Genomic DNA, 26,367 nt, shown 5'->3' with positions numbered 1-26,367 from the left:
CGCGCGTTTGATTTGACGAGCACCCCGCTGTCATCTCGCCTTCCCGGAGGTATACGTTGAATGCGGAGGAGACAGCTGACGTTCGAGAGATTGCGTCGACTGTAGCTTTCAGAGACAGTTCAACGCCCCCGTGCTGAAATTTGTTCAGAAACTTGAGGACAAAACGTCACGAGAGATGAGGGGAGTAAAAAAAAAAAAGCAGCAGGAGACATAAAATGGTTCAAACTGGTGACAAAAAAAAAAGAAAAAAAAGTACAAGCTTAAGGCCTATGTTCATAATCATGTCGCGAAAGTTTGTTGAAGATGGTCCACAATGGTGCATTCCCTCATTCCTTTACACGGGAGTATAGAAGTCAGAGCGGTGTGCGTTGCTGTGGTGGATGTAAACAAAAAGAAGCTCCCTCACTCCTTTTATTGGGGAAGAATAGACCCTTTAAAACCTGTCCAGCCTTAGATAATTTCATTCAGTGGCCCCTGCTCCACTGTCATTGAATCTGCATCCAGAGATCAGGTTCACAGTGACGGGTTGATAGCTTCCCAAGCCTCTTGGCCTTTTGTTCTACCAGCCCCACGCTCCTGTTGCCCCCTCTTTTGAAAGTTGGGGGACACAGAGCTGATGGGACATCTCAAAGAAAGGTTCACACACCTCAGGTTTGGAAATAAAAAAAAAAACACATCAAGATACCACAAGTTGAGTTGAGATATTCCCAAGTTTTAAACCTGTTTTTGTGCCTCAGTCGTCCAGATATTTGATGTCAGATCTTTCCTCTGAAAAGCCACACACACAACCTCTCAATAGAAGGCACAATATCACTTGTACCAAGGTGGATGTAGACCACCCAGGAATTCCTAATGTCTCTCTCAGCTCCTGGGTCTCCAGCCTGGGGTTTTGTCATCTCCAAGGAGCATTACTGAGTCTGAACTTGCCTAAACCCTTGTGATCACACCTCTTGAAAAGGTTTTGTTTCCTCCGTCGATTGGTATTCGAAGCAGGTCACCACACTCCCACCCTCCTCCTCCTCCTCCTCCTGCACCCCCTTGCCTGCCTGCCACCACTCCTCCCCCCCACCCTTGCCTCCCCTCCCACATTTGAAAGCCCTGTTTTCATTTTAATTTGCACCTGTTGTGCAGTTGTTCGCTGAAGGCAAGTGCGGACCAGTCACTCATATAGAGACGTGTTAGGAGGCGATGTGGGGAGGATTATCTTTTCATATGTATAATATCGTCAGAAATGTCATGCAGGAACTTTATCTGGCCAGCACTCTTGATTTCGAGGGAAGTTCAAGAGGCAGGTACCCTTTCAGGCCTCGGTTGCTGTTATTTTAACACAAAAACGCCTTAATTAAGCTTCTTTGTGTGTTGGGGGGGCACAACATTGTTTTATACGAGTAAAATGCAAACAGTAAAGCTTTTCAAAGCTATTAGAAATGTATCAGTTGATGCTACTGACTTCTTTTTTTTTTATTACTTATATAAATATATAAATGTAAGTAAAGCATGTTTAAAAAAGCCTCCACCTTCACTATGGCGGCCCTCCCATGATTGGCTCTTACCGCAGAACATTCTTGCACTAGCTGCCAGTGAGGTGTGTCCCCCATGCCATGCTTTTGGCTCGCCTCGTGCTCCATCTGCACTCCTCCAATAAGTCTTCATGACGTCCTTCTCTGCCACGATTTACGCTGCGGCCCGACGGTTGCCGATGGCGGTGACTAATTTGCACGCAAGCCACCTTTGATTGAGTTCACAGCCCTTATTTACAGGCTGTCTATTTTAAGAAAAGCAGGCATATGTCTGGGACCTGAGTGTTGTGAAACCAGACGGGTCCTACTGATGCTGTGCTGGAGTTGGTGTTGTGTGTACGTGTGTATGGCAGCGCTCCCTCCCTCCCTGAATGTGTGCAGTCGATGGGCCTCAAGGCCCCGCCGTGTTCCTCTATTTTCATATGTTTGGAAACATTTACATTTATGTTCATGCTTCAGTGGCAATGCAAATGTGAAGACATCCAGGGGATCCAGGCGGAGAATAATCGGAATGACTATAGGTTATATGAATACATTGCAGCATGCATTTTCGTAATATTGTATGTGCAATGCAGGGCATTTCAAACGTGACGGGTATGCTGTGGAGCAGAGCCGTCCTGAAAGGTGCAGCACGTTGGTATCCGAGGCATGTGAGCAAGGACTGAAAATTAGTGGCTATTTTGACTCGCATCTCCTCGACAGCTGTCTGCCCACCGCTGTGGTTCAGTCACAAATTCCAGTCGGGGATGCTGTAATTGGGGTGGAACCCACAAAAAAAAAAAAAAAGAAAGAAAGAGAAAAGGGAAAAAATAAAAGACCCGCCTACGCCTTGGTGGAAGCAGAGATGTGGGGTGGTGACCTTTTCAATCTGGGAATACACCTCAATTTCCAAAACAAGTCACAATCCACTTTCAGATTTATGTTCCGAGTTTAAGTGTCTGATGCTCATATGCGTTGTTTTAAGTACGCGCCTTGATCGCGTTAATAGCTGCCAACATTTTCAGAAAGCCATATTTTATCATGAAGATTGCTGTCGTCCTGATCTTTTTGGCCAGCTGACTCGACAATATCCAACCCCTATTTATTTACACCACGTAAACCTCATTGTTTTCTCTGCAGTGACTCCCAAACTCGCCTTTACTGACCAGACTCGTGTCCTTCCCTTGTTTCTCTTTCACGTTGCAGCTCTCAACTATGAGAATGTGGTCGAGACCGGCTCAGAGACAGAAGAGGAGGACAAGCTGCCCGTCTCCGAAGAAGACCCTCTGATCAACGGCACGGGGAGCCCGGCCAGCCTCACCAACCCAGAGGCCTCACCCCGTGTGGAGAGCCACAGCCTGCTCACCAAGGAGGAGGAGGACGACGAGATGCGGGACAGCGGCGTGGAGCACATCTGGCCCGACAACGACATGCTGAGTGCCTCAGTTGATGGTACTGGTAAGTGTCTGAAATCAGAGGGTGTGGAGATGAACCTCAGTGGGAGGAGTTAAAAGAAAAGAGATTTACAAGACGGTTGTTGAGATTTCTCAACCACGTCAGTTGAGTGTCTGCCCGCTGACATTTTTAACCAGATTATTCTTGCCTCGAAGAAATGTTTGTGAAACCAAATCTGCAATCTGGCTTCTCCAAATGACAAAGGGAACGCGCGGATTCTAAAGTGTTGCGTTAAAGGGTGCACAAGGATGTAAAGGCATCAGACGTAATTAAAATAAAAATAGCTGTTCCAGGAAATGACTAAAAAACACATCTAGCTTTCCCAGGTGTGCAATCACAACACAAACCGAGCCACCTTCCAGATACTTTACCGCGACTTTGTCCACCTCCTGTCGCTCGCCGCGTCGGCCCTCGCCGGTAAGCCCCACCCGTCTGGCGCGCGAGTAGACTTGAACAAACCCGCACAAAGCGTTTCGCAAACACTACTTGAGCCAGGGTCTGACGGCAAAGTCCCGACATGATAAACAGTTTCTCTGTGGGCGACGGAGACCATTTGGTTATATGCTTAAAGGAAATTCCTGCTCTGAGGTAAACAGCATAAAGTATTTACAGACATTTATTACTCGGGCTGAAAATGATAAGCACCAGGAGGTGAGAGTGTGCAGAAGATGTGGATTTCCAAATCATATCTGTGTTTATTGTAATGCAACGGACGCCATGTGATACCTCTTCACTAACAAGCTGCTTAATCCCAGGCAGGTGATACCTTCCCTAACTTGACAGACTTATCGTCTTTTCCTGAGCAGCTCTGATTGCTGGGGCCCCAGTCACGGATGCTTGAAAGATAAATACTTTTAATTAGGGGGCAGGGTATAATCATTAAAGGAAGCCAGACTGCTGCGAAAAGTCATTAACAATCTTAAATGAAATTTTTATTTTTATGATAGCCATTTACATGTATAATAAGAGTCAATGATTCTTGGAAGCATGTGACAGGAACAGAGTATGGCGAGAAGTCATGTAAGACAGCCCATTTAAATGAGCAAGGCTCCGCTATTCATTTCTGCTAATGAACTAGCTGTGCACAGTGCCGAAAAACGGGGGAACATTCGGCAGTCTTAAATTTTAATATGGGGGAAAATTACACATTTATTAGGGACGGGGGGAAGAAACTTAGTGGGTATCAACATTTGCGTCTCCTAAATAACACTCCGTATTGGTTCTTTAAGGGGGGGCAGCATGGTAAATAAATCAAGATAAAGAATAAACAAGCTGTCGATGCATACGGTAATTGTTTATTTGATAAAGACCTGCGGTGCCATAATGTCTGTAATTCAACTCTGTTGCAATTCCCAGATAATATGCTTCTTGTGTGATAAAGCGTCTGACATATTTCAGAGAGCAAGGCAAGTTCATTAGAGCATTTGGGAGTCTCTTTCTCAATCTTGCGGGTGCTGTGTTTCCCAGCCTGCCTTTTTTTTTTCTCTCTCTCTCTCTCTCTCTCGCTTGGTGCCTAAGTGTCTACAGTGATACCTCAGCACATAACTTAGGCCTGAGATAAGTTAGCACCCTCCCTCCTTCCTACTCGGACTGATTTGTTCGTCGTTGTTCGTATCAAGAGTTTGAACACAGGTCTTGGAAATGTGAGTCAGTAACATGTAACTGATAAACAAAGACGTTGCCCTAAAACCCACATTCACACATTTGAAGGGCGTATTTAATGGTGTTGTAATGTCTTTGGCTGTGTCGCAACGCAGCCGCTATGTTTTTCTCTCTGAGACGTAACTACTGCATGTAAGAGGGGAGCGTTTATCGCCGAGCGCCTCTTCTGATTCCAGGGCACCGGAGTCTTGTCTGGCATTGTCCTTGACATTCCTTCATCCCACATAGACGCTGGACACGATGTGCTGGAAACCATGACATCATTATCACTGACAGACGTGTTCAAATAAATCACCTGCGTTTTCCCTGAACACTTTTTTAAACTTTTCTCAAGAGGCGTCAGGATTTCTGGACTTTTTTTTTTTACTGTGTCCTTATGTTCAATTGTAGAAGCACATTTGCTCAATCTCTGCAGAATCATTGTCTGAAAACCTGTTATATCTTCCATGCGATTTTTTTCATGCCAATTTTGAAAAAAAAACAAGAAGAACCCTGAAATTCTTGTTTGCTCTGCCCATTTGTCAGGTTTTAGTGTTATTAATTTGTCAGCCACTGTATGCAGGAGTTTCCCACATATTTTTTTTTCAGTAAGTGGTGTTTCTGATCACTGCCAGAAATAAAATCAGATCAAAACTCTTTTCTTTGGCTGCAAAAAAGCTCACATTTAAAGGGACGCAACACCAACACAAAATGTCTGCTCCTGACAACTTGGGTCTAAAAATATCAGATTTGTCACCAGCTTTCCAAAACCTTTTTTTTTTGTGGTTGTTTTTCTAAAAATCTTTCTTTATTTCTGAGGTTAAAAACTGTTAAAGGTTTCACTCCAGTGTCACAGATTCAGGATGAACAGGGCTAAAAGGCAGAACATAAAGCGCTCGCGACTGCAGTGACCAGCCATAAAAGTAGGAATGTTTTCAAAATAAACAGCATCAGAGCCGCTATGAAAATAGGTGGAATTATGGTCTGGCCAAGGTATCCTGGACTCCTCCTGGGTCTAGTGTCGGCTCCCTGACCTCAACATCGCTCTTCAAGGAGGTGTGTACCTTACCGCCTCAGGTCTTCTGTGATTTACTGCTGACAAAACACACTTTTCCAGTATTTAGTGGACAGTTTCATCTGAAACGCTTTCCATGACCAAGAATAGGCGCATATTTGTGGCATAAATGTCTCCAGAAGAAATCGAATCCCTCTTTTTTTTTTTCCCCCCCTCCTTGTTTTCACGTTTCCAGTTTTGAACCTCTCTGAGATAAAGTCGTGCAATTTTACATTTCGAGTGAAAGAATTGTGCTAAAGGAGGACTCTACTGCATACATTTCTGCCTTTTCTCATAGGGCCCCCGGCTCACCACGCTCACACTTTGTCCCACACTTTGTCCCGGTTTGAATGAAGTTCAGGGCTTGCATGGACTCATGTGTGCCAGAGGCCAAAGCAGAGAGGTGTATGTGGTATTAGCCTACCTCCTGCTGGAAGCAGCACTCCCTCCCTTTAGACCACAGATAACAAAAGTTGTCCAAGGTAAATAGGGGAGAGAGAGAGAGAGAGAGGGAAGGATCAGTAAATCCCACCGGTCATCCCCTTGCATCAGACCGAAAGAATGCAGCCAAATTTGATTACCCAACTCAAACACGGTGCCTACGAGGGCACAGAAATGTGAGGGAGTTTTCATCATGTTCAGTGTGAAAGGGGGGGGAGGTTTTCAAACATGCTGATATCTGATCCTTGTGGGTATATTTTAATCTGTGGTGGAGGTTTTTTTTTTATCTGTTTTGTTTTGTCATAGTGTAATTTATGTCGTTTAAAAGCCATTTATTTTCCCATAGTGCGTCTGTGGTTTTGATGCCGTTTGGCAGACGTGCAATCAAATGCACAGGAAGAAAAAGAGGAGGAATAAAATCCTTGCAATGGGAAAGTTAAACTAGGACATTCCCCCCTCCAGAACACTCTGTCATTATTGTATGGAGCCATTGACAAGGGTATTTATCATCTCACTGCAGAAGCCAAATCTTTAATTTTAAGTCAACCCTGAATTGCGAGCCTTAGAAAGCATTCCACAACTATTAAGCCCATTGTTTCCAACTAAAAATAAGAAATTCTTTTTGCTTCTGGCTTTTGTGTAGAGTAATGTAAGCAGGATAACTTTATTATCAACAATACACCCACCACCTTTCCTGTAATATCTCAGCTAGGTCTCTCAATGTAGGCGCTCATCCTGGTTTAATAGCCATGGGATAGTTGGATACATCAGTTCCTGCTGTGGACTCGCACAAAAAATAAAAAGCCTCACAATGCAACACTTGTAACGTCCTTGCAGGATCAGCAGAGCAAGAACAGATGCGTGTAAGGCACACAATGTGGGTGTTTTTTTTGTTCCCTTGTTTTTAATACAAAGCCCCCGTGTTCTCGGAAGCACCTTGATTTAATTTTTTACCGACGATGCAGGAAGGAGGGACCAGAGGGGCTTCTTAAGCTGATTGTCCAGTCAGTGTCCTCCTGTTGACCGCAGAGGGATGAATTTGTCAGAAGAGGTCTTGTTTATGAGCCTGTCAGCCCACCGTTTATTTACAGCCGCCTTACCTGTGCCAGGACAATATCTGCCCGTCTGCACAGGCTGGCTGCCATTACCCTGATTGGCAGTAAGAACCTGGTCTGTTGAAACCAGTTCTCCCCGGACCTTTAGTCTCTGAAGCGGGGCAAAGAATAAGACCTGAACGGCTGAGGTCAGCCTTGAGAGGTGTTATTTATTCAGTGTTATATCAACCGTTAATTCTTTTGTGTCCTTCCACCTGAGGTTTTAACTCAACCAATGAGATTATTTCTGCCTGCGGAGCAACTCTGCCCCTAAGAAATGTTTGTGTAACTAAAACTCTTAATCTGTGGTTCAGAGTTGCATTCTGGGGTTTGTAGGGGAATTGAAAAACAAAACAAAAAAAAAACATGTGCTAGATAAAAGCTTTCACCAAATGACACATGATAAAAAACAAGCGTGATCCCGCATGCAGAGGATTGCAGCAGCGTCACAGCCAGGGAGTAATGCGCTCAGGCTGCATGTTGGCTGGAGCGCGATGATTGCTCAGGTGGATGTTGTATTTAATCACTCTGTTTGGCGAGTGGAGCTTTCCTTTGCCTCCCCCGTCGCTTGTTGTCATGTTAAAGGTAAATAAGTCACTGTCTGGCCCAGATGATAGCACTCATTAAGCATGCTGAACAAAGCTGCAACGTGTCACACGATGCACAGCGGCTGCTTCTTACTGCTCTCAGCGTACCTTCATTTTAAAAGCCTCATTGTCAGCATTTGCTGGTTCGAGTAATCACGTCTCCTTTTCTCTTCTTCTCTGTTTCTGTGCAGATGAAATAAAAGATGACTTTGACAACCTTGGGCCTGATGCCACTCTGCAGGCAGTTGGAAACGGTACAGGTGAGTTGTTGACCAATTCTGTACTTCTTTTTTTTTTTTTCCCGGAGCCGAAATATGTCGGTTCCGCTTGCGATCCGTTATCCTGTGACACCTCAGACTTTATGGCTTCTGACCCCAAGTTGGCCGCCACCTCTTTCAAATAACAAGAACAAAACAATGACAATCCCAAAACAGGCATCTGTAATTAGAGGGATAATCCTGTCCTGCTGACACAATGGCCACAAACACAAAAGACAAATCCCTGGATGTTTATAGTCGCAGCTGAAGAGTGTTCAAATTTATCTAACCTTTGATTATACGTGCTGTTTTCAGCTTCCCTGGTTTCGCTAAATGAGTCCGTGCATGTGTCTGTGTCCCGCCGCCAGCTCCTGGTGGAAGAGAACCATACCTGCCATTTTTCATTAAGCCACCAACGCTGATTTGCGTCCACACACACACCCCTCCCTTCCATGATATCATCCCGGCCACCCTGACAATTGGCCCCGGATGCTGTTACAGTAAACTAAACTCACCCCACAGAATGCCACGCAACCCTGCCTCAAAAACTCTCCCTTCAGCTTTAATTACTATAACTTTATGCTCACGGTGTTTTATTCTTCACTTTTTTTCCCCCTCCCCTGTTCTGAAAAAGTGGAGCTTAGCAACTGTTTTCCATTTTGACTGCTCAAAGGGACTTTTCTGAAACAATACTGGAGGCTCCACGCGCCTACATGACACATGATTTTATTTAGAGAGATGAGGAGTTTGACCACATCCTGGTGCCAAAGTACACTTTGATCCAGGTAATTTCCTCCCTCACTGAAAGAAAGAAAGAAAGAAAGAAAGAGGTCACTTTTCCTTAAAGAAACATAGTGTTTATATTTTATATTGTACTCAAAGTTAACATGTCATATTTCTGAAGTGATCGAGGACAAGCTCCAACACTCGATCTTCACAACAAGGAGTAACAATTAGTCTTCAAAAAAACACAACAGATCATCTAATGAGACTGCAGTAAATGATGCTATCACGGCCGTCAAAGGCGATCCATTGGCACTGATGACATTTAGGTGCCATTTTTGACGAGCAAATATCTACTACCTTGACCTTTAGCAAATTGGGCCGAGAAGTCACAACGGCCAAACAAATCACTCTTTAAACCTCACCTTGGCTCGCGGTCTAAAATCCTAATTAACAGGCGATGAAGTCTGATGAGACTTCACTCGGGGGGGGGGGGGGCTTTTTTTTTGGGTTCCGTGTAGCAAAACAGCCTCCAGAATCTCCAGGTTATAAACACACTAATGTGCGTGTGTGTGTTTGTCTGTGTGTGATTTTTGAAAGTCGGCCATCCCCTTGACTAATGAAGGCTGCAGATTTCTTTTAGCTCCGGTTTGTTTTTTCGGAGGCAGCTATCTCCACGCTGCAGCTTAAGAGTTTCCCTGAAGAGAAGGGGACTGGGAAATAATTTGAGAAAACGCATTGTGTGGCCTCAGCACTTTGGCTGGCTTAAGACACATTCTGCACCGCCATGGCGAAGCACGTCGCTCTTCTTTTTTCTTTTTTCAATTCTCTTCGTGGTGCTGGTTTGTGGTTTGGCCTTGATAATCTGTTCAACACAGAATCAACAAAAACCACAATCTCTTGATTGACCTTACATGTGAAAGTCAATACAAGGGGAACAAGGTTCTGTCGCTGATTAAGCCAGGCATGTGGATGGACCCTTTTATTATTCTGCGCTTCTAGACACAAGATCAAATTTCATGTTTCAAATTTTTTTTTAACACATTGTTCTTCAGCAACTTCTGTCAGCCTGCTTATCTCTAACTTCTGGCTCCATTAAGTTACAAGTCCTTGTTTTAGCCTGCATGGCGTGACAAGCGAGCCCCGTAATATAGATGTATTCTTCCCAAAGCACGGCTGTAATGTGTTATGGTCGTTGTCCTCATCGCATTTCCACCAAGATGTTCCCAATATCCTCCTGTAAGACATTTCTCTGGAGAAGAGATGAATCCAATTTATTCCTCTGCCTTCTCCATCAGTCTCCTCCTTCACCGTCTCTCTCTCTTTCTTTATCTCTCTCCCTCCGTCTCCACGGCTCCTTCAGTCAAGAGCGTCGATTGCACTTCAGAGTTTGAGGACTTCTTCGCCAAGCGGAAGCTGGACGATGGCGACAGCCACGTGGTGAGCATCGCCGAGTACTTGCAGCGGGGCGACACGGCCATCATCTACCCAGAAGCCCCAGAGGAGCTGTCCCGCCTGGGCACGCCGGAGGCCACTGGACCAGAGGAGAATGGTACGAAAACCAACGTTTTTAATCACTTAAGTACAATATAGGGCACGTGTGCTATATTTTGATGATGTTCTAAGTAAGTTTATGGAATTCTGACAGGTCACGTTGTGTTAAATAATTATCATTATTAAGCTCATAAAATGTCACACAAGGAAACGTGACAACCAGCTCTACTTATTTATTGTAGTTTAAATACCGAGCTGTAAAACACTCGGGCTGATATTAAACTTGTAGCATGGAAAAGAAAAGGAATCTGAACAGAGTAGCTGCTTCTTTCTCTGACACGGCCGGGCAGCTGTTGGTCCCACAGATTTGCCGGATGCCTTGGTGTTTACCTACAGTCTTAAGCAACAGCTGGGCAGGGGCTTGAAATCAGATAGTGCACCTCTGAAGCCTCTCGAAGGAAGAGAACAGGGGACGGGGGATCAAATTGGAACGGGCTCATAATTCATGGATCAGACGCGATGAACACGTCAGTGAGAATGGTTTTAAAAAGTGTCTGGGATTTAAAGCAATAAATGCAGGTATATGACGAGCTGTGATTTGGTACATGTACGCAAATGTGTGGACGGGAGTGTCACGAGCCTGTTTGTAGCTATGTCAAGAAAAGGGAGCGTGTGCTGTATGGAGCTGCACAAGTGTGAGTGAGTGTGTGTGTGTGTGAGGAGTCAGGAGGAGGTCGTAGTGCAGGGGATGCCAGCCTGACACTGAGGCTCTCATGTGGAGCAGATTGCAGAGATAACTCCCATACCACTCTGGGCAGCTCGCCCGTTAGCTGCCATTGATTCGCTGACCTTTTGGCCCGCTTTCCCCTTCCCCTTCCTCCCCGCAACCCCACCCCTCTCCTCCCACTGTCTCCCGTGCAGACCTGCCACCTGGAACGCCAGATGCCTTCCCCCAACTGTTGAACTGCCCCTACTGTGACCGGGGCTACAAGCGCTCGACTTCGCTGAAGGAGCACATCAAGTACCGCCATGAGAAGAACGAGGAGAACTTCGCCTGCCCCCTGTGCAACTACACGTTTGCTTACCGCACTCAGCTCGAGCGGCACATGGCCACACACAAGCCCGCGCGGGATCAGGTGAGAAGGAGTTTTCATTTCGTTCCACTCATCGTCCCTTGCCCTGTGCGTCTGCTTTTTTAACTTCTCCTCCTCTTTCTGTCCCTTATTTCATCTCGTTTCTAATGTGCTCTGATCCCTCAGAGAAGAGAGATCATTTTTTTTCTGATTGGCAATCATTATTAATTTTTCATGGCATTTTGAAGATGCAGATCCTTTAATGGTAATAACTTTAATTGAGGTCCTAAATGGTTTTTTGATGGCCCTCTCTGATATGATTTTCCAGTCTCATGTTCACGATCGAATGATTGTGTTAATTTCCAATTTAGAAATTTTTATCAGCTCCTTAACTTCACTTCACTCCTGGCCTTTAATGTTCTTCTGGTGCAGCCTACAGTCGTAGTACTCCATCAAACTCCAACACCACCCACAAACCCGTCCGCCCCCCCCCCAACGCCGCCTTCACCCCACCCACTTCTAATTTCATGCACTGCATAAACATCTGTGTATACGTGAAAGTTCTCCGGCGATTTATATCATATACGTCTGGAATATAATTTGAATCTGCTAGCAGTTAGCATGAATCACCTTAAAGTCCTGTGAGGTGAAAACACATCCAACAGTCACGGGCGTTTAACTCGCTTGTCAACTTGAAGTCAAAAATGTGGTGTGAGATAGATTGTAGCAAAAAAAAAAGAGGGAAAAAAAAAAAACCTTGCATGCTTCCATAGTTTTCGCACATTTGGGGATAATTATAACTTCTCAGTGAACTAAAATTGGAGCAGTAAATTTTAAAAGGAGATGGAGTCTGCGTTTGCGGGTTAAAGGATGTTTATAACGAAAGGGGAAACAAAAATGGATGATGACATGAAGTAAATCTGTAAAATGCAATCAAACTCATTTTCTAATTTCAGTGAAATGTAAATGAAAAATAAAAAATGAATGAAAACCTCCAGGAAAAGGGTAAAAAAAATAAGCTTTTTTGTTTCCCCAATACAAAAACTGTGTCACATAAAAAAAAAAAAAAAAGCCAGTCAGATGATATCATCTACCCTGATGCATTTCAGTGCTTAGTCCCAGGTCGTGGGTGTTGTGCTCTCTGAAGTGAGGATGACAGGCTCAGACTGTGGTTGATATGATCAGATGTCAGCAGCCAGCACTTTTACCTGATCTACCAGCTGGGTGTGAACGTGAGCAGATGGGCCGGCTGAGTGAGCCGCCATCCCAATCCTCATATTACAATGCTGCTGCTGCTGCTGCTGCTGCTGCTGCTGCTGCCGCTGCCCCCCTCCAGAGTCAAGTCAATGGCCAAAGACTCCCACACAAGCAGTGCGGGTCCCCACACAAAGCCAGTTATCTTGATTTGTAAATTAGCTGGATTGTTTAAAATGGTAATCCTCGCGATGACGCGCGACGTCTTACTCATTTGAATTCTCCGTAGCGGCGCTGCTTTTGCAGGTGGCGCTCTCAACACCCGGTGTTTTTCCTTTAGAGTAAAGCCTGCGTATAAAAAAAAATAATAATAATAATAATGTGCTCAAGAAAGCGAAAAAGGAAAACGAGCACGTGTTTACAAAATGTACACTTTTAATTAACAAGCAACTCAGGAGGACTCGTCGGATTAGCATCAAGAATAATGTGCTGATAGGTAATCATGTGCCATGTTGTTCCGTCCTGTGTGTTTACAAGTCTTAATACTCCTCCTCCTCTTGAGCACTTAGCTGAAATATGACTAATTAGAGGTTATACATATGCAAACACCCAGTCGGGTCCCCGCCCACAATCAGCGGCGGTGGCGTTCACGCCGACAATGAGCCATGGAGGAGAGACGGAGCATTTTGCTGGTGCCATTCACAATTAAGAGCACAGAACGATTGTGTCTTATTAGCAGTGGTGGCGAGACTAAACTTTAGCGGGCAGGGGTCCTCAGGGGGGAAGTTAAGGGGAATGGTGGTGGAGGTGGGGGCACTGAAGCAGCTGTTGCTGTTTGTTTATGCAACTCAGCAACATACGAGCAGTGGGGTCCCTCTCCGGCGCTTTGGCGGGCCCCCCGACTCTCCCCGCTTGATCTTTGAAGGTTGGGGCTGTTTGAACAATTCCTCCCAGTCCTCCCAGTGTCCTGCGCGCCACCATCTGTCTCCCCAGGAATGTGGGTAGAGTCAGCACACACCCCAGCATTTGTCAAGGCTGAACTGGGAGGAGGGAGTCGCTGTGTTTTCCCCCTAGCGAGCTCACAGAAAATGTGGGTTGTTTTTTTTTTATTTACTAACCATTTAACATCCTCACCTCCTACTTGGAATTAATGGTTTCACGAGTGACGAGCCAGGTTTACACACCCAGTGTTGTTGTTTTTGTTGTTGGGTATTATATTTCAGGTTTTTTTTTTTTTTCTTTGATTTCAGAGGACAGGCCTTTGAATTGCAAATTTGATGGATCGCAACTGATGTTTACCTTTGAACAGTGAATCAAGGCTGCGCCTATAATACGCTCTGTTCTGCATCCTAAGATTACACGAGAGACACGTGAAGTTTTAAAACAAGCTGTAAGACATTTGGAGGTGTTCAGAAAAAAAAAAAGTACAAATTGTAATTCAAATGGTGTGAATGCAGGTATACGGGTCAAAAGAGCGCAGAGATTATTCTGAATACCTTTTGGACTGATTAGGCCCCAAATTAATTGAAAAGCAGATCAGATCGGTGGTTGTAATGAGGGCGAAACGCTGTACAAAAAAGAAAAAAAGACTCTTTTCATTTATTCTATTTTCTGCGCTGCCAAATTCTAAAGGCAACCCTCCTTTGGTTGAGGAGCCAGGAAATTAAAAAAGTATGTGATTCTCTGTGTTATCACCACCACTGCCTGCAGTCACTCAGCAGAGGTGAGAGTAGAAACCGCAAGATGCTTCTTTTAGGCAACTTGTTTTGGGTTTTGTTTCTTGTTGTCACGCCGACCAGTTGTGTTTATTTGCTGAACTTTCACCCCCCCCGACGACGTGCTTCCCTTTTTAAAATGTGACTCTCCTCTCTCTCTCTCTCAGCACCAACTGCTCAACCAAGCCGCAAGCAACCGCAAGTTCAAATGCACCGAGTGTGGCAAGGCCTTCAAATACAAGCACCATCTGAAGGAACACCTCCGGATTCATAGTGGTGAGCGTCTTTTGAATATTCATAACCATGACTTAAGAAACTGCAGAAATTCCTGTCGGTTTATTTTGGACCCTCGCTGCCGTTAACGGACACTGAACTCTGCTGTGTTACGGACAATTTCAGCTGCCACTTATAATATTTGCTTAGGAACGCAAACGTGTGTGAATCATATCAGAAGTTGCATTTTCAGAATTTCTTCATATTACTCTTTTTTTTTTTTTTACTGCTGTGTAAGGACAATCTGAAATAACATGGTGACACATACTGTAAGAGTACAAAACACACACACACACACAGAATAAGAGAGAGAAGGAAGTCCCCGAGCACACATCTGTGCATGATGGTATGCAACAAACATGCAACACTTAGTCGGCATAAGAATTCACTCATAGTGCTGGGGTTGAATTAGGCCTTTACAATTTAAATTGATTTATGTTTTTGTGTCACCACAACCTCCTTAATTTTCTCAAATAAATGCTTATTTCCTTGAGTAAATACATTTTAAATCATCATAATTTCAAATTGCTATACAAAATAGTTAACCCTTCCTATGCAATATGTGTATTTGTGTTGCAGGTGAGAAACCATATGAGTGCCCTAACTGCAAGAAGCGTTTCTCCCACTCGGGCTCCTACAGCTCCCACATTAGCAGCAAAAAGTGCATTGGCCTGATCGCTGTGAATGGCAGGATGCGCGGCAACATGAAGACCGGCTCCTCCCCCACCTCGGCCTCCTCCTCGCCCACCAACACTGCCATCACCCAGCTGCGCCAGAAGCTGGAGAACGGAAAGCCGCTCGGCCTCCCCGAACACAACAACCACCTTAGTATTAAGACCGAGCCGCTTGACTTCAATGAGTACAAGCTCATGATGGCGTCTCAAGGATTCGCCGCCCCTGGACCGTTCATGAACGGCGGCATGGGAGGGAACAGCCCACTGGGTATCCACCACAACTCCACTGCTCAGAGCCCCTTGCAGCACCTCGGGCTTGCCAGTCTCGAGTCACAGCTCCTGGGCTACCCGGGCTCACTGGGGAACAACCTGAGCGAGGTGCAGAAGGTTCTTCAGATCGTGGACAACACTGTGTGCAGGCAGAAAATGGACTGCAAGCCGGAGGAGCTCTCCAAGCTGAAGGCCTACATGAAGGAGCTGGGGTCCCAGGTAGAAGAGCAGAGACAGGCGCTGACATCGGCGGGGGCTCAGATGGGTCTCCCGCTCGTCAATCACAACGGCGCCACCAAAAACATCATCGACTACACGTTAGAGAAAGTGAACGAAGCCAAAGCCTGCCTCCAGAGCTTGACGACAGACTCGAAGAGACAGATCAGCAATATCAAACGAGAGAAGTCCAACCACATGCTTGAAGGAGGTGTGGAGGAGAAGGTGCAGGAAAACAACATGTTTACGCCTTATGCTTGCCAATATTGCAAAGAAACCTTTGCCGGGCCAATACCTTTGCATCAGCATGAACGCTACCTGTGTAAAATGAACGAAGAGATCAAAGCCGTGCTGCAGCCCAGTGAGAATCTGATGCCCAATAAACCGGGCATCTTCATGGATAAGATCAGCCACTTACCTTCCCCCATGTTGTCTGAGAAGGGACTCACTTTGCCTCTTAACCCTTACAGGGACCACATGTCTGTGCTGAAGGCATATTTTGCCATGAACATGGAGCCCAACTCAGAGGAGCTGCTCAAGATTTCCATAGCAGTCGGCCTTCCTCAGGAATTTGTTAAGGAGTGGTTCGAGCAGAGAAAGATGTATCAGTACGGCACCACCAGAACCCCACCATTAGAGCACAGGAACCACACTGATATGGTTGTCGGAACAAATAACCACCACACTCCACCAAAAGACTCAAGGGCAGCTAGGTCACCGCATTCACTCATCAAGCCTGCTGATCACATCACGTCCTCCGCCCTCGCAGAGCTCCACAACACCATGAACAACTGTGACATGAACCACTCGCTCAGACATTTGAAAAGCCACCCGTTCAGCAGCAGCGCCAAAGCCGCAGGTGAAAAACTGGACCACTCCCGCAGCAACACGCCCTCGCCGCTCAATCTGTCCTCCACCTCGTCCAAAAACTCTCACAGCAGCTCTTACACTCCCAACAGCTTGACTTCGGAGGACCTGCAGGCCGAGCCGCTGGACCTCTCTCTGCCGAGACTCATGAAGGAACCCAAGCATGCACTGACTGTCAAAAGCAGACCTAAAGTCAACAGTATTACCATTGACCATAACAGCGTTCCCTCTCCCCGAGAGCACTTCGAAGAGCCTTTGAACTTGGCCTATCTCAAGAAAGAATTCTCAGGCTCCAACAACGGAAGCCTAGAAAAAAGCACTAGCCCCATCTTTGGCATTAACCCGTTTGCCGGCAAACCCCTCTACACGTCACTCCCACCACAGAGCGCTTTCCCGCCTGCCACATTCATGCCCCCCATGCAGGCCACCATACCGGGGCTGAGGCCCTATCCGGGCATGGATCAGATGGGCTTCTTACCACACATGGCCTACACTTACGCGGCGGGCGCCGCCACGTTCGCTGAGATGCAGCAGAGGAGAAAGTACCAGCGGAAACCAGGTTTCCAGGTAAATAAGCCACCTGTGGTTTTGTGAAATCCCCAGGCTCTGTTCGGCCTCCCAAAAATGATCTGAACTCATTTCTCTGCTAATTGAATACGATTCGGTGTCACAAGAGACGCTCGCCTCACCTGAGGTGGAGTGTGCGACAATGGTGTCAGTGAGAAGGACAAAGGTTTATGTCAGTGTGTTATTTATCATTTATCTGTCTGCATGCTTCCAGGCATAGACTGTATTTACAGAAAATGGACGTATTCTTCCACTTTCTCCCCAAAGCCAAACAGGAAGCGACTCAGTTTGACTGGAAATGACGGGAAAATTAGCTTCTACTCCTCACTTGATTTATAACGTCGGCAAACATTTTCCTGAGGCGCTAATGGCCTCCATCACGAGTTTCAGCCTTTCTTCAGCAGAGCACAATGTCAATTTAGTGAACTATGTATCCATTTAGAGGAAAGTAGATGATAAAGCGCCGCGCGTCGGAGTGAACACAAGTGTGATTAACCACTGGTGTCGACCAATCGGGGGCCTGGCTTTAAAACGGTAGCTGAGATTCTCTTAGGTGACGTCACAACCAGTTATACGACACTACGTTATGATTTTTTTTATCCAGTGTTTGCATAAATACACAGCGTCAGGTTAAAAGAATAACAGAAACGCCGTTGGCGCTAAAATGTAATCTCAGTAAAGCGCTAATTGTTACCAGCTCCACTGTAAACTTCACCTGCTGCTGCAGCTGCTGCTGCTGCTGCTGTGTGTGTGTGTGTGTGTGTGTGTGTGGAATACAATACTGCTCCCGACTCCAGTCATCTTCCAGTGCCGGTCTGAACGCAGATATGTTGTTATTAAAAATGGGTGAAAGGCCTTTGTAAAAATGACAAAGGTTAGCCCCGCAGCTGTGCACTTCTCTGAAATTTCCCACCGCAACTTTGCTGCATTTTAAAGAGAGCTCAAGCCAAAATGAGCTCCTACATGTGGATTATTAATGCACCGTCTCCATGTTCATTACCAGTGAATGCTAAAGGCTGTTTAACATAGAGGGAACAATTTTGATGAAAAAAAAAAAAAGAAGTATTAATAATGTTTCCTATTCTAAGTTATTAAATTAGATTTTAAAAATACAGCTACAGGCGTTCAGTTCAAATTGATTGCAGAGTGATAGTGGTCCCTTCTTAAAACTCAGCGCAGAGGTGTTCACACATTATCTCACACATATTCATTAACGGGAGCTCTGACGGCTCAACGTCGGCCATTAAGGTGCACCTTCAGATTTTTAATCATCGTATGAGTTTATGCACTTTCTCCTCCTCTAATGTGCTCATATTGTTCTTCATCAGTTCACGTTTCAGACTAATCTTCGTCATAAAAGGAGGATTTTTTTTTTTTAACTCTTCCGCACATAATTAGAACTCACTTGGTACGGCGTTACGGCTCGACGTGACAGTTGCAGACGGCCGCTTTAACTGGAACTGGGAGTTTTAGAAGAAATCCTCTCATATGGTCACCGTGACCGCGGATGATAAAGCTTCTCTAGACGGAATAAACGTCGAGGATGAGGTCAAGAACAGACTCGAGCTGTAATTACAGCTCCTGAACGCGCCGACGACTGCGACTGCGTGACATCAAAGTTAACTTGTTAATTTATTCATTAATAAATAGCTTCTTGTGAGACCACCTGCAGATATTTGAATTACTCCAAACTCTTTTTCTTTTCATATATTTACAGAGAAACTTGATCACACACACAAAAATTCATTCTGTTTTTCGCTCTCTCTCTCTCTCCCCCCTCTCTTTTTTTTTTGTTTTCCGTTTGTTTTGTTTTGTTTCTTTTCTGAAGGGGGACCTGCTCGACGGTACACCAGATTACCTGTCAGGGCTGGACGACATGACAGACCCCGACTCCTGTCTGTCGCGGAAGAAGATTAAGAAGACCGAAAGTGGTATGTACGCGTGTGACTTGTGCGACAAAACATTCCAGAAGAGCAGTTCCCTTCTAAGACACAAATATGAACACACAGGTATATACTGTTCTAGACCCTTATTTTAAACCCCATGCTTTTTTATGTTTTAAATGTTTGTGTTGCCAAATTTCTACCAGTATGAATCTTTATTTTTATGTTCCCCCCCCCCCCCCAACCCACCTTTTTTCTCCTCCTTTCTTTTCTCTGTTTTAACCCTTAAGTTGTATTTGTAAACCAACACCTAACTTGCTTCTTCATTGACAGGGATGAGCTGCCAAAACATAAAAAAAATGTGATGTGTTTACAGTTTTATGTGTTCTTTTTTTTTTTTTCGTATAATCAGTAATTAATGAAGGTACAGGCAGACTTTCTAAGTGATTGTACTCTTTATTTTCCAATCATACCCTGCTGTATTAACCACTTTGCTATCTCAAAAGACACACATCAATTCACCTAGATGTATAAAGCCAGCGAAAGGCTCCTAATGCCTTTATCGGCCCCATTATTGGAGATAGATCACATCAACAGAGAGGCGCTCAGAAGCTTCAGAGCGCTGATAACAAGTCTTTCATTATAGTTATTATACAGAGATCCTCTTTCACTAGGTTGCATCATTTATTTTATCCACTATCTGTAGCAGGGAGCTCAGTGTTTTATGCAGCCTTCATGTTATCTAGTCGCACATGAAAGGGAAGGAGGACGCACCGTCGGAAACCGCGCGCTGAAACTAAAAGAAAAGCCGGCTGCGTTATCTCCACAGCGCCTCGCGACGCGACACTTTCATGCGTCTGTCGCCATGTGTTGTTCTAAAATATTATTACAAGGCTCCGAGGAGCGGTGGAGTGCGGTGGAACTGGCCAGATGTTGGACAGAAGTGGAGTATGAAAAGCTGGTGGCGCGCCCGAGTGTCAGAGGTGGAGTCAGTCATGTGATTTGCGATTTCAGACAGGCGGCCATAATTCCACACGTGTTGAGCAGCAGTGACTGAGGGGGGGGAAAAAAGACAGAGAAAGATGACAAAATGAGACGTTTGGAACGTTATTCTTACCTGCTAAGCAGGAAACTTTAAGGCTTTAGAAGAACTCCTGAAGTTTAGTCTTTTGGAATAAAGAGTAAGCAGCGACGTTACAAATGGAAGGACATTTATTTAGCCAGACACTTTATGGCTCTGTGTCATAAAACTGTCTCACCCTTCCCTCGTGGCCCACTTGGATTTTATCATTTCTGCCTTGGCGTCCAAAACATCCCATCACATTTGGTAGACAGAGGAACCCCGACCTAAAACCTGATGCGGGGTCAGGCGTTACTATGAAGTGGAATTGTGTTCGGAGATAAGCAGGCTCACCTCGCTTTCTTGGATTTGTCGCACCTCCTCTGTTTGTTTGCCTTGCAGTCGCTTATTTATGTCGCATCCATCAGCGTGGCATGCTGGCCTAAAATAAGTAGTTGTGGTCGAGTTTCTCCATGTCTTAACCGCGGGAGGGAATTTCCATAATGTCGGCCCGGGAATGCGAGCGCACTTTCTCATCATGTTCACGATTTGAATAAACAAATAGGCCGTAAGTCGTAAGTCAAAGTTGGATTTACTCTTCAGTGATGTCATTTTTAATCCATGCCATCCAGTTCATCCGAGTTTTTTCCTTCAACGTTTTGCTTTTCCTCCTCTGCCTTGTGTGATTTCTTGTAGCGAGCAGGGACGAGGGACACACACAGCTCACGGCCCTCTTGTGTGTTTTTGTGTCTCCGCAGGCAAGAGGCCACACCAGTGCCAGATCTGCAAGAAAGCCTTCAAACACAAACACCATCTCATCGAGCACTCCAGGCTGCACTCGGGGGAGAAACCGTACCAGTGCGACAAGTGCGGGAAGCGGTTCTCTCACTCGGGCTCCTACTCGCAGCACATGAACCACCGCTACTCCTACTGCAAGCGGGAGGCTGAAGAGCGGGAGGCGGCGGAGAGGGAGGCTCGCGAGAAGGGCCACCTGGAGCCCACAGAGCTGCTGATGAGCCGGGCATTCTTGCAGGGCATGACACCTCAGGGTTACCCGGAGATGGCGGAGCGCGAGGCCATCCTGAGGCACGACGCCGTGAACGGAGGCGGGATCAGAGAGGGACGGAAGGAAGTGGATGGAACGTATGCCAAGATTGGACGGAGGGAGGATGAGTTTGAGGAGGAGGAGGAGGAGATCAAGAGCATGGACACGGACCCGGACACGTTGAGGGACGAGGAAGAGAATGGAGAACACTCGATGGATGAGAGCTCGCTAGACGGCAAAACGGAAACCAAATCGGATCACGAGGACACGATGGAGGATGGCATGTAACTGGCGGTGGCGGCGTTTTTTTTTTTTTAAAAGCTTCCCATCTTAAAAGAAAAAAAAAAAGTTTTAAGTTTGTCTCTTTGGGTTCAGTATTCTTACCTACTCGGTTTAAAACACCGTTTTAAGCTGTACGTGCACGTGCCTGAAGCTTCTGGGAAGCTTTCTTTGACAGACTCCTCGGGGGGGAAAGATGTCTGCCAAACAAGACATGGACTCAAAAATCAAATCTGGAGGAGGCGTTGAGGGAAGGGAGGCATGGGTTTGTGAAATAAGCTGCATTATGCAAACCGAACAATGAATAAATGAATACATTTCATAAAATGTACAGTACTAAGGCCTAAAAATATGTGTGGTGCTAACCTCCTCAAATAAAACCCCTGTGTTCCATAGTATTTATAGCACAACTAGTGACTTGTACAAATTGCACTCCGCTTCTATAATCATGAACAAAAATAATAAAAAGTATTGCCTATGTATATATTTATACAGTGTTGGAAAAAGAGCAGTAGTGTCTGCACTACAGTCCTTCGATATTACCTTTGTTATCACCTACCTACCTACCTACCTACCTACGGTGTCGTCTTTAGTTTTGCCCCGTTGCCCAGTCATAAACATGTTCAGCCACACTGTTTTAGGCCTCTCCAATCCACTCCAAATGAAGGATTAGAAACAAAAGACTGTGTGAAGGAGCTTAGAAGGTTTTTTTTTTGGTTTTTTTTATTAATAAAGGAGGATGACGTTTTAAAGAGACCTTCGTTTAAGGGAAATGACAGATTATGGACAGATGGTATGGGGAGAAACGTGAAGGACGAAGCCTTTGTAAGGTGTTTTTGATAAGAAAAAAGAAGCCTTATATGCAAACCTTTTAACCTGTGTGTTTTCTGCAAGTGCCACCCTCGTATTGTGTAAAAGGAAGGTTACTTTTTTTTCACCAGCTTCAGTATTATGAAATGATTCATCGTTGTTCTTTGAAGCACCCGTGTCAGTATTAAGACTTATAGGCATCAGTTCCTTAGTTTACATTATGTTGTGCAATGTTTTCTCGGTTTTCTTTTCTTTTTACCTTTGTCAGTATTACACCAAACCATTTCTTTCTTTTTTTTTGAAAACAGCAAATTGCATTCATTTTATTTGTAGGTTGAAAAAAAAAACATTATTTATGTGGCCCATTTTATATTTCCTAATTTTATTTATTTCATACTGTTGTGTACAGTACTATAGTTCTTCAATATATAGATATATTTTAGTAAAAAGGAACATGGTGTCGATCATAGGGGCAAATTTTACGTAAAGAGAGCATTTATTGTGTTTTGAAACATTGTGAAATGCGAAGTTTAATCTTATTTTATTTTATTTTCCTTTTATTTTCCAGATACTGGAAAATTCCAAATTTGGGAACTTTTATACAATTGTGAAAACACTGTATTTTCGACTGAAAAAATTCCACTTTCTTCATCTTTGTTTCTTTTTTTAAGCTAAAAAAAATGAAGAGGGACTGTTAAATACTATGTATGATATCATGACTGAAGAAGAATCTTTCCTGAAATGTCTTTGTAAAAGTATTATTGAATTCTTAATTTGTAATTTCTCTTGAAAATGACCCTGCTCGAATAAAAGTAGCCAAATTACAGAGTACCCTACCGTCGGCGCTTCATGTTTATTCACAGAGTGTGAGGTTTGCGCTGCAGACGCCTCGATTTCTCTCCAAAAACAAGAGACACTGCAAATCTTTCTCTCCTCATATCCACTTTGCACGGAAAACCACTGAGGGTGAAGCTCCGCTGCTCATTACTATGTTAATCACACACACTTTCAATTCACATTTCCAAACTGATCAAAGTGAGCTGACCTCGGCCCTGAGGCTTATTACCACTCATTTAGATGATAAAGTAAAACTCCACATTTTCCCACCTGTATTTATTATGTTCCAACAAAACAACAATTACGTGAGGAAATTGATGATATTCTATTTTCATTTCTTGAGAACGCCTAATTTAATGTAACAGATGCATCATGTCCTCCTGTTTAAGTCTGTTTTTGCAAAGAAAAATTACTTTTTTAAATGAAAATATTCATTTAAACCTGAAGTTTAAGTTTCAATTATCTCTTTTGGGAAAAAATTAATTAAATATGCAAGTAAACAGAAAAGAAGCAGGTGTTAAAACCCACTTTTTATTCCTGGAAAAGCTGATTTTCACACATTGCTCACCTCGCAACACAGGATCTGTTCATTTCTCCGGCCATTAAACACACTTATCCCATTTTTCTCTCCCTGAAACTTTATTCGGTTTCTGACAGGTGGACTCCAGCCGCGAAGTTCTCTCAAGGAGACGCTCAACTCCATCAGCCGCTCACGCTGCGTTTATGCAGATTACGCGCAACATCAAAAGGCCCAGATGAAAGAAGCGAAAGGTTGAGCAATGCCAAACATCAGAACGCACTTTGCATATTCCGATTTTCCTATCGATTGCCGTGCCATCGGATCATTCGCGGACCATCTTGCAGATAAAAGGAGTCTTAAATGATTAGCTGATGAATTTGATAATGTGCCGCGAACCGCCTGGACAATTACACACGCCGGAAAAAATGAGCGCTCGCGTCAAGAGCGAACGAAGGAGGGGAATCCTCCCCAGTGTAGCGCTATCATTAAGAGAAAAATTCTCAACCTTCGTCTACTTTTGCATTTTACATCTATTAGACTCACGCACGAGCCTGAAACTGCCGCCTCTCTGGAAGGTCAAAGTTCGACGTGGATGTGATGAAATCTATCCGCAACCCGATTGTAGTGCATGCAGAGATGGCGTTGCTGTATTAGGAAACAGGAGAAAGATATAGAATGAAGAGAAAATAATGACTATTTCTATGCAAACGTGGTGAAAGACGTCAATTACAATGTTTACATGCAAAGATCTACGACATAAAATTGGCAGATAACTACTCCGCTGTCGTATACAGTAGTTTATTTATGTTTCTCCTGTCTATGAATTCCAGTTGTCACTCTTTGAATGGAGGCTGATACTCATGCTGATCCAATCTAGTTTTAGATTTGCTGATCAATACTGTCTCAGAGTATTAGCCCGGGAGGACGGCTTCAAGCCTCGCGGCGGCCCTGAATTGATTGATTTCCGTGTGTGTGTGTGTGTACTTAATGTCAGAATGTGCCCAGCAGATGATCAGTTTTCAGTCTTTATTTCATTATCCTTTGAACCAAACTCCACCCATGTGGTAAATCCTGCGTTTCAAACACGACGCCTTAAAGTGCTGGACATTTAAAGTGCGGATTGAATCATTTTCTCATTTTTCTGTTTTTGTTTCATGCCACTTTGATAAGGAAAAAAAAAATAAAAAAATTGGACTTATGAATCAAATATGAATAGAATCTTGTTTTACAAAACAGATTCTGACTGGATCACTTTCCTGTTACCTTTGTGTTCTCAGCGCCGTGATTTTTGATCGCCTCTGACGTAAACCAGTGTAGGAAGTATTGCACATTTAAATAGGAAGAAAAACAACAACACCAGTGTGTAGTAGTAATTCATACAAGTGTCATGCAACCATATGCCTGAGCCAGATTGGTGGTGTATTTTGGACAGCTGAGCTCTGATGATTCACTGCCGGGCCTCGCATAGACCAAAGCTAAGTGTACATTTTGCCTGAGGCTACCTTGCTGCCTCCACAGATACGCTTAGTAGTAAAATCGACTCGTTTGCATTAAGAACACTTTTCTTGTCTTGTTTTATTCATCTCCTCCTTCATTATCGCGCCTTTACCTGCGTCTCCCGTCCTCCCGCAGACAAAAAAATTATAATTTATCAGCCTCTGCACGGTAGCTTTTTTCCGCTTGACAAGTCAACTTTGTTCATGCGCAGCTTTAGAAAGACAAACTCAGGGCATGAAGGAGCTTGAGCGAGCGGCGGGCTTACAGTATGGAAAACCAGGGAGCCAGTGCACGCAACATCAGCAGCGAAATGAAGACGCAAGGGGAAAAACGATCACGCTTTAATGCGCAAAATAAGAATGATAGAGCATGACAACACGTCGAGGGCGAGTGAATGAAAATAGGTCTGAGGTTTGGTCGCAACTGGGGAATTAAAGTGAGTTTTTTTTCCATGTTGAAGTCACTTTGAGCTGCACTGGGGAACAGATCAGTCCCAGGCAACAAAAAAAAGAAAAATGGAGAAGTGGGTGCCGATACTTACAGTACAACAAGTTGTCAAACTCAGGATTCTGACTGACTGATGAAGCTTTTACAACGGTATTTATTCACTTAATTAAGCTCAATGTTTCTGGCCTCTCGAATGAACCTTCACGCATCACCTGCTCACCTCCGTCTCCTCACATGACCTCTCCCTGTTGTTTTTGTGTTATTAGCCGGTTTCAGTTGATTTTCTTTTTTCCTCCTTCTCCATTCTGACCCACTTTCTTTTTTTTTTCCCCCCTCTTTCGTCGTCAATGTCATGTTGAGTCTACGTAAAAATCCGAAGACGCCAATAAGCTTCTCCTGTGTTTCCTGCACTCCTTTTTTTGGTTACAGAACTGAAATCTAGGGCAGTGTCTGTCAATATTTCTGCACGGAAAGTACTAAACATGCTTCAGGTCAGACATTAGGACACACTCCTCACCCTGTAACACTGCAATAATTATGACACAGTGGACCTTTAACTGACAATTAAGAACAATAATGACAGAAGCACAGAAATGCACCTGTACAGGCAGCAAACATGGTGAGAATAAAGATTAATGAAGTCAGTTTTGAGCATGTTTGTGGGCAGAAAAGCATCATGTTATTTCACAAACTATGTATTTAGTGACTATAACTTTTTGTTTATACTAAAGATGGACAAATCTACCATGGAGACCAATTACGGAGGGGATTTGTATGGGAATGATAAACTCTCACCACCTATGTAGCAGCACTGGTTGCCCTTACAGACAGTGAGCACAGGGTTTGCTCATCCGTTGGCGTCCTGTGACCAAACCTGGCAACTCTACTCCGACGA

The 26,367-nt window shown here is 44.5% G+C and overlaps 1 protein-coding gene across 4 annotated transcripts in view; it reads left to right on the top strand.

The window, feature by feature from the left end:
* The window catches only part of zeb2b (zinc finger E-box binding homeobox 2b), an 81,604-nt gene extending 58,602 nt beyond the window's left edge, over nucleotides 1-23,002 (top strand). The window contains exons 3-10 of one of the 4 annotated variants that reach the window (XM_058654333.1): nucleotides 2,706-2,957; nucleotides 7,963-8,031; nucleotides 10,115-10,303; nucleotides 11,167-11,381; nucleotides 14,395-14,503; nucleotides 15,080-17,094; nucleotides 18,923-19,025; nucleotides 20,796-23,002. In XM_058654333.1, the coding sequence (XP_058510316.1) occupies nucleotides 2,706-2,957; nucleotides 7,963-8,031; nucleotides 10,115-10,303; nucleotides 11,167-11,381; nucleotides 14,395-14,503; nucleotides 15,080-17,094; nucleotides 18,923-19,025; nucleotides 20,796-21,370 (3,527 nt within the window). In that variant the 3' untranslated portion in view covers nucleotides 21,371-23,002. Of the gene's footprint in view, nucleotides 1-2,702; nucleotides 2,958-7,962; nucleotides 8,032-10,114; nucleotides 10,304-11,166; nucleotides 11,382-14,394; nucleotides 14,504-15,079; nucleotides 17,095-18,922; nucleotides 19,104-20,795 lie in introns of all 4 variants that reach the window. The other 3 variants (XM_058654316.1, XM_058654324.1, XM_058654309.1) reach the window with 3 other exon arrangements.
* Nucleotides 23,003-26,367: the final 3,365 nt, after the last annotated feature.

This window comes from Solea solea, chromosome 2 (assembly GCF_958295425.1).
Source record: "Solea solea chromosome 2, fSolSol10.1, whole genome shotgun sequence".
Classification (NCBI taxonomy): Eukaryota; Metazoa; Chordata; class Actinopteri; order Pleuronectiformes; family Soleidae; genus Solea; species Solea solea.
This window is presented reverse-complemented; position numbering and strand designations above follow the sequence as displayed.